We start from the raw sequence: 8,594 nt of genomic DNA, 5'->3' as shown, positions 1-8,594 counted from the left end.
GACCTTTGGAACTTAAATATGTCTGTCCGAATAATTAGAGCTGACAAAATTTTAAAATATACAATTATTACAACTATTTTGTTTATTAAAGTCCAGTTTGTGTGAGAGTATTAAATTATTAATTAATTGTTGACTACCATATGAGAGATGAAAGAAGGGAGGGAAAACGTGGATCCACTGAGGGAGGGAAAAAGTGGATCCACTGTACATCTCTTCGCATTTTCTCAATGTCAAAATCTTTTTTTTAACATCTCATAACGTTGCCTTTTTCTTTCTTTGCTTAGGATGTGACTAGTAAGAATTTTTTTCTTTTTAATATATTTCCCTTTTTATCTCTATTTTTATATTTTCTTTTAAGACTTAATTTCAAAAATGCATTTTTTTATTATGTGTTGAGTAATTATTTCACATAAAAATATTTTAACTTATTTAGAAATTAAATAAAGGGAAATTAGGTGGAACAGCATGTTTCAATGTCCAAATTGGCACTATTATTTTATTATGTTTAATGGGTGAGAAATTACTCAACACCTCATCCTCTTTTTTTAACAATGTTATTCGATATAATACACTAGCATTGTAAACTTTTTTATATATGACAACATTTTACTTTTTCACAAAAATTTCTCTCTTTTACGGAGAAAAGTTCCTTCTACATAATAGATCCATTCTCTTTCTTCAAATTTGAAATTCAAAATCTTCTTTTTTTCAGCCCTTCCTCCCTTTTCTCTCTCAAGCTCTTCCTCCAAAGCTCGGTAGACGAGAATAATCCACCGCACCGCCTACATTCCTCGACTCCAAAGTTGTAGTTTTTCCATCACCGCTGAGTGACCGGTATAATTTTTAATATCAACTGTCATTTCGTTTGCTCAGCTCGATTTTCTCGTTTGTTCTCATTTTTTCACAAATGACATCTCTGTAATTCTAGATCTAGCATTATAGTATACTTAATACTAATATCTAGGACTGCGTTTTGTCAACTCGTGTTGCTTGTTTTCTGTGTAATCACATGTTTTTAATGTTAGATCTAGTTTTAGAGATTGTTAATACTTTGATTACAAAAATGGAGTGAACAATCCAGATCTACGCTTTTTAGATCTTACTTTCGGTAATACATCATTGATAGTAGTCGACTACTGGTTGCATAACTGATCTGCTCAAAGTTTAATCCCTAAGCTACTCTGCAAGAGCACAGATATGCAGTTGTAGTATCTAGGGGTCGAACCACAGAGACTAGAGATCACTCAATAAACCTTATGTAGATAGAGTTACGCTAAGCCGAAATGTGCAGAACAAATACCAATGCGACAGAAATAAATAAAGCAGCGATGAAGACAGTTGTAAATTCGATGTGATAAAGGATAGGTCTAGGGTGATTTTCAGGAGATCAATGAATGCAAATCAACTTAATAAATCAGGGTTCAGGTTTAAGCACGGTTCTTGAACTCGAAACGCAGAATTATAATTAACCAACTTCCATTGTGAGAATTATCTAAGTTAAAATCCTAGAATTCCAAATTCCTTTGCAAATCCTATAGATTTAAACCAGCCTTAATGCACAAGTTCGATATGTTCACAAAGCAGCTAAACCAAATTCCTTTGCGAATAGTTACTTTGCTCAACTCAGGTTCTTTCCAGTTATTCAATTACACTTCCGTGTCAATCAATTAACCTAAGATCTAAGTTCTAGGTGATCAGTCTAGAATTAGCTTTAAAAACAACCTAAGATGAAGAACAAATAGATATGAACCCTAACTAGCAAGTTAATCAAACATTCAAAGAAAACCCTAATTAACCCTAAACCTAACAGGTGATCTACTCAGACATGGTTATTGAAACAACAAACATGATGAATAGAAAGCAATAGATTAAATCGAAATAGATAAAGGGGTTCGAAATATTCTCTCTAAACGAACAGAGTACAGACTTGTCTCCCCAAGCTCAGAAATCGCAAAAGCCGAAAGCTCAGAGTATCTCTCTCTCAAAAATCTAAGGTAATCGTAAAAAGGGAATAAAAATCCTATATATATCTCTAAGACACGTCTTGGGCTTCCTTGAAAACGTTTGGGCCCAACTCCTTCTTCAAATAGGAAACAAAATCGCCTTTTCCTTATTTCTCTGACAAGTGTCAGCGCGTCACTCTCCATGGTGTCGAGCGTCACTAAAGCACAAAATCCATTCTTGACGAATTTGATCCTGATTAAGCTTCAAAGTGCTCCAAAGTCTCCAGTTAAGCTCCAAACGTACCTATGACCTGAAAAGACTCCAAAAGACTCGAAAGACACTAAAAAGACTCTATAAATAAGACATATACCATGGTTAAAAACCATAAAAACCATGATATATCAATAACGCCTATTCTAATAGCCTACATAACTATTCTATATGAATTGTTCACCCCATTTTTCAAATTGCGTAGTTATCTACGTGAATTAAATTGTTTTATATAACTATTATTAGTTGTCTACATTTTTGTCAAATCTCTGTGTAATTATTTGTCTATTAATAGTTGTCTACTTTTCGTTTAGTTTTCAGAATGACCAACATTCCTCTAGCTACAGACGCATCCCCTATTGAACCTCTCTGTGTATCGGTGAATCATGTGCTTCTAAATTTATTGTGGTCAACTTAGATGTTAGTTATTTTTCTATAAATAGTTGTCTACTTTATCTTTGTTCAAGTCGCTTAATAGTTGTCTACTTTATCTTTGTTTTCTACTAATATTTGTCTTATATTTGTCTACTAATAGTTGTCTACTTTATTAGTATATACAGAATGGCAAACAATGTATTTCTCCAGCTTCGCATGTATTGATCGATGTCTTTGTAAGAGTAGGGAGAGAATCTGCGGACTTCAGCTACTATTTTTCTATTAAAGTTTGTCTACTTTATATTTGTTCAGGTTGCTTAATAGTTGTCTAAATTATCTTTGTTGTCTACTAATATTTGTCTTATATTTGTCTAGTAATAGTTGTCTACTTTATTAATATATACAGATGGCAAACAATGTATTTCTCCAGCTTTGGATGTATTGATCGATGTCTTTGTAAGAGTAGAGAGAGAATCTGCGGACTTCAGCTACTATTTTTCTATTAATAGTTGTCTACTTTATCTTTGTTCAGGTTGCTTAATAGTTGACTACTTTATCTTTGTTGTCTACTAATAGTTGTCTTATATTTGTCTACTAATAGTTGTCTAATTTATTAATATATACACAATGGCAAACAATGTATTTCTCCAGCTTCGGATGTATTGATCAATGTCTTTGTAAGAGTAGAGAGAGAATCTGTAGACTTCAGCTGCTAGACCGTATATTCCTCGAATACGGTTGGAAACACCAGTTGAAGTGCTGTGAGCATTGCTACCTTTTCACTCATTACCAAGTTGCGAGGAATGTTCTCGTGCCTTAGGTATCTACCATAGTAAACTACCTATGTATAGATGACTATGTTATGTACTCTCGTTATGAATCTTGTAGTCAACTACTATTTAATTATGAACATCTCGCGTTGCATTTGTAGCGTACTACTTTATCTGTGTATTAATTGTTATACACTTTTTAATTGTAGTTGAAATTTTTGTATCTGATACTTAGTACTACTTGCTATTAAGATGCCTAGCGTTATGTTCTCGGATTTCAAATAAATAAAAAAATCGACAACAAAATAAAAAAGTCAGAAATACCCCTATTCTGCTGTTCATAATAGCCTTGCGAAGAAACACTAACATAACAGATCCGAATTCAGAGTCTGTTAAAGATCAGGTTTGTAATTGTATAAATATAGTCAAACATTTTATAGTCACCTTTTTTGTATTCATCTACTGCAACTGTTCAGGCAACCGAGGATATTGCAGACTTCTCAGATCTGAATTCCAAGTCTGCTAAGTTCAAGTTCGTATTCATCTATTAATAGTCATATATTTTATAATAGCTTTTTTTATTCCTCTAGTGATATTGTTCATGCAACCAAGAATATGTTAGATTTTCCAGATCCAAATTCTGAATTCGCTAAAGTTCAGGTTCGTATACATCTAATAGTAGCTATCTATTTTATAATCATTTTTTATTAGTTTCATGATACTGTTCACGCAACCGAAGATATGTCAGACCTCCCAGATTCGAATTTCAAATCCGCTAACGACCAAGTTTGTATTTATCTATTTGTAGCTGTCTATTTTGTAAATGATTATTTTGATTTATATACTGTTACTGTTTAGACTACCGACGATAATGCAGGTGCAGACATTCAGACCCGAATTATGAGTTAGATAAAAGACAGGTTTGTATCCATCTATTAATAGTTGTCTATGTAATTTATATATGTAATCGCATATGTCTTCTGTTTATTTTGACTGTTATAATGCTGGCCGAATCGATCCAAATACCGAAGAAGCTCGGGAACAGGTACGTAATCGACTTTTAATATCCGTCTATTTATGTATAAATTGTAGACACTACTATCATTCCAAAGTCGATTTTTAATTATTTTTATTATCTTAAAAATAGGCACTGCTATTGTTCTAAAGTTGATGGTAGCGTCTTAAACTTTACAAAAAGGATATGTCATTTTCGTGTCAGAGATAAAGCAGTGTTGGAGATAAAGGAGCAAGGGGTTTATGGTATTTTCCCCACCCAAAAAGCAGTTGACTGTTGCTATTTTGTTAATTGACCGATTTTAGACGCGATTTCTTCAATTGTCAGACAAAAACCTATTATTCTTGCAAATCACCCTTAAATAAAATATTATTTAACCAATGGATCTGAGTATACCACGAAACGGTATTCTTTTGCAAGTATTTGACCCATTTCCCAGTTTTTAACAAGTACTCGATCCATTTCTTAGTTTAGTGTTATGATCAAAATAAATCATAGTTAAACATGATTTAATTCGGGTAATACAGTTGACGTTTAAAAAAAAACATGGAAGAAATATAAGAAGAAGAATAAATCCGCTCCCAATTCCAGAACCTTTTTTCAGTTTTTTCTGGTTGTAAACTCCAATCCATCTTTTTTACGACAAAGCTCATTTGTATTGATAATATTACTAAGACTCAAACAGACTATAGACTATTTAAAGTAGTTACAAACATGAGACAACAATAATCTATGTGCTCTTGCGGTACGAGAAAATCTTGCGTGCTCTTTCGTTACGAGACTACTTAAAGTAGTTACAAATATATCTTTTCACTTCAGCTATTGTACCATGTAGTCCCATATACCAGTTTATAGTAATCCGTTTTTTACTGAAAAAAAGATATAAAAGATGACTTCAATTATTTAACCAAAAAAAAAAGATGACTTCAAGAAGGACAATTAGCCTCAAATTCATTCATATTATATTCACTAATTAAATAAGTCAGCAACAAAAACAACCATGCTCCATTTGTATCAAGAAATTAATCAATAAAAAATGATCTATGACTCCTTTTAAAGAAATGACATCTTTGGTCTACATTTTTCCTGGTTCGGTATATGACATCTTTCTTGTCAAGACTGGATTTGATGATACTACCTCGAGGTCTACTTTTACTGAATTTAATCAAATAGTTTATTGAAAAACTAAGTAGCTATAACAGTTTACTAGAAAAACTATTGGTCTAGTAAAATCGTCTTTATACGTACATGTCGTATCGTCTCATATGGATGTGATAATGGATCCTTTTGCGGGTACATGCATATGCACAGAGCACTTGTCAATTATACGTTGTTAATGCTTGCAACTTGAAGAGCTAAATTGTTTGCGTTATATATGTTGGTGGTACGCTCTGCTCCCCGGTTTGAACCGGTTAAAGACTGAGACCGGCCCAATTGATCCCAGTTTATGATGGTTTTAGCCGAAATGGGCTTGGCCTGACAGTGCGGTCCATCGGAGAGAAGCCCAGCGACGAGAAGCAGTGAGAGCTGAGCAAGAAGCCCTAGATCGTCTCCTCGTTTGTGTACTATAAATAGTAGAAATGTTACTGTAGAAGGGATCTTTCGGACCCGGAGAATAGAGACCTGAATATTGTATCAAGTTCGTCGAGAATCCTCCGAACTGAACGAACTGTAATTAAGAGCTTAATAAAATCGAACCAACTTAATATCTTTCGAACTCAAATTACCGGACCGACCTCGAATGGTTGAATACTGTAATCAACAATATATATATATATATATACTTTTGAATATATTTCTCTCCACATAATTTAGAATAGTAGATTGCAATATCTATTTAATTTTCCAGTCAAATATATAATTAAATTCACTCAAGAAATAAAAAAAAAGAATGAAATTAGAGATGGGAAATCATGGACATTAGATTTGAAGATGTCTCAAGTTAACAAATATATAACAAATAGAGCTGCAGATAGAGTTTAAGAGAGAAAAAAAAATTAAAAGGTAAAAATGAGATTATTTTGGGTTGTGAAAGGCCCGCCCAATTGAAGCCCAGAAACGAGGAGAATCCCAGATATATATATATATATATATATATATATATAAAAAAGAAATCGCGTGGACAAACCTTAATCGACGAAAAGCATCAGCGTCTTCTCGATTCCGGCGAAATTTTGGAACGAGGAGGAGACGATGGTGCTCGTAGCAGGCGAAATTCGGAACCAGGAGGAGACGATGGCACACGTGGCAGTTGATATGGCAGCGAGGAAGGCTGAATATTATCGGGCATTGGAGAAAGCCAGGGTAATATTCTTTCATGAATCTACACTGTGTTTTGTTTGTTTGGTTTTTGATAAGAGATTATTGAGATGATTCACATGTCTTTCCTTGTCACAATCCTCTTTCTTCGCTTCTTAGGGTTCCCGTTTCATAAGAAGAGTCCATATTTGTGGACTGATACAAAGAATTTGTAATGATAAGAAATCTCCTTGTCCTGGCTTAGTCCTCCTTTATGCTAGGTTGGGCCTTCATCGATACAATTTGCTTCAGGTATACACTAATATACTCTGCTCTCTAATTGGTTTCTTTCTTCCATCTATATGTGTATATGTTGAACCGATTTCTTTCTTTTCTTTGATCAAATTAGGGCAAAAACTTAGAGCTCAGAAGCGTCAAGAAATACACCCAGACCACTGGCACTGCTGCTTACACTTACCACATAACTATGGAAGCCATGGATCCAGCTATCGATTCGCTTCAAACTTTTGAGACTAAAGTTTATGAAAACACTCCTGGCGAATTGGATTTGTCGTGCAGAATTGCTAGACCTCTAGGTAAAATATTTACGCAACAACAAGTCCTCTTGCTTAATAATACATTCTCACTACTTAAAATTTGTTGCTTGTATATATATAGGGGAACCCAAGGAAAACCAAATAAAAAAAAATATGCTGAAAAAACCCGTTGTTATTACCATGCCTGAGTGGCCGCCACAGAATCCTTTTGAAAACTGTTACGTGGTAAAGATTAAGACTTTTGCCTTGATATTTTTTTGCTTTTTTTGCTCATGATCTCAAATATAATATTACAGTGATGATATTATATTTTTGTTTGCAGCTGAATGAGTCAGAGCTAGAGCTGGAAGAAAATCACTGGGTTCGTCTCTACCTGGAACTTGCAGTTGCCAAGCCCAATAGGAATACGAATCCAGATGTGTCCAACTTGAAGATTGTCAAAGTGGCTATAGATACTAGTACCAAAGATGCGGATGATGCTGAGGAACTCAACGGCAAAAATGTTGCAGTTGTCTACATACATTACAAGGACTCGTGCGAGGCTCGAGTTGGCAAGGATGTTGATCGCGTAGCTATAGTCAGAAGAGCTTTCTGTGAGCGGTTTGATTGCTTCAGTCTCGTGGGTCAGACTCTGAGTTCAGATATTATACCAAAAAAGGGTAAGAAGAAGAAGCGCCGTGTGCAGCTTCTTCCGTGTAGCCTGCGTCTCAAACCGTGGCTGTTATCCAGTCCTAGGCGCCTCAAGGCATACAAATACACTGGCGTTGGCTTGTCTCGTTGTCTGCTCAAGGCAAGATCCACCATCGAATATGTGGATTAGATAATAATAATTGACCACTGTCTACGTTATTTCGATTATTTAGGGATTGTTTAATTTGTACTCTTCCGTTTTCCATTTCATTTTGTGTTCATCTGATACATCTATGATCTCTGAAACAAAGAAGTGGGATTGTGTGCTTAATATTTTTTCGACCCTCTGCGGAGCTGCATTGCTATTTTCTTCTTCCTTTTTTTGGTTTGAAAACTACAAATCTTATCTTTATTATTTCAGAGAGTAATTTTCGAATTGTTGTTTCCTCTTGTGACAAGTCATTTTCTCGATTCGATCTCAATTTGTGTTATTTGTCTTAGTGTTGTTCTCGTTTGAAGCTTAAGGATTGATCTGTAAAAGTTGGATTGAGAAGAGCGAGTGCGATGTGAAGGGTTTATTGCCTGATTGAAACTCTTATGTTCCAGACGAGGAAAGGAGAGGTGAATCGGTTAATTTGCTCCAATTTCGTGAATTCTCTATCGATACTTTAAAGAGCGCTGCTTCAGGATTTTCAGAAGGGAATATGATTCTCGTCAGTTTTTGGTAAGCACATCTCGTTGATTATATGGTGAACCTTCTTGTGCTAAGTCTATAACCATTTATCTAGATGCAAG

The 8,594-nt window shown here is 34.6% G+C and overlaps 1 protein-coding gene across 1 annotated transcript; it reads left to right on the top strand.

The window, feature by feature from the left end:
- Positions 1-6,478: 6,478 nt before the first annotated feature.
- LOC18023073 (UPF0725 protein EMB2204) lies at positions 6,479-8,168 on the top strand. Its single transcript, XM_006405316.2, has 5 exons — positions 6,479-6,678; positions 6,793-6,924; positions 7,022-7,208; positions 7,291-7,394; positions 7,492-8,168. Exons 1-5 carry the CDS (start codon positions 6,568-6,570, stop codon positions 7,987-7,989), a joined length of 1,032 nt encoding a protein of 343 aa, XP_006405379.1. The 5' UTR covers positions 6,479-6,567; the 3' UTR covers positions 7,990-8,168.
- The last annotated feature ends 426 nt before the right edge of the window (positions 8,169-8,594 follow it).

Source organism: Eutrema salsugineum, unplaced genomic scaffold (genome assembly GCF_000478725.1).
Source record: "Eutrema salsugineum unplaced genomic scaffold, Eutsalg1_0 scaffold_14, whole genome shotgun sequence".
NCBI lineage: Eukaryota > Viridiplantae > Streptophyta > Magnoliopsida > Brassicales > Brassicaceae > Eutrema > Eutrema salsugineum.
This window is presented reverse-complemented; position numbering and strand designations above follow the sequence as displayed.

What these genes read in the sequence shown, in the direction of transcription:
- LOC18023073 (XM_006405316.2), top strand. Translation starts at nt 6,568, where the DNA reads ATGGTGCTCGTAGCAGGCGAAATTCGGAACCAGGAGGAGACGATGGCA. An exon ending in GGGCATTGGAGAAAGCCAGG is followed by an intron (nt 6,679 to 6,792) that starts GTAATATTCTTT and finishes TTCGCTTCTTAG; the next exon opens with GGTTCCCGTTTCATAAGAAG. An exon ending in CTTTTGAAAACTGTTACGTG is followed by an intron (nt 7,395 to 7,491) that starts GTAAAGATTAAG and finishes TTTTGTTTGCAG; the next exon opens with CTGAATGAGTCAGAGCTAGA.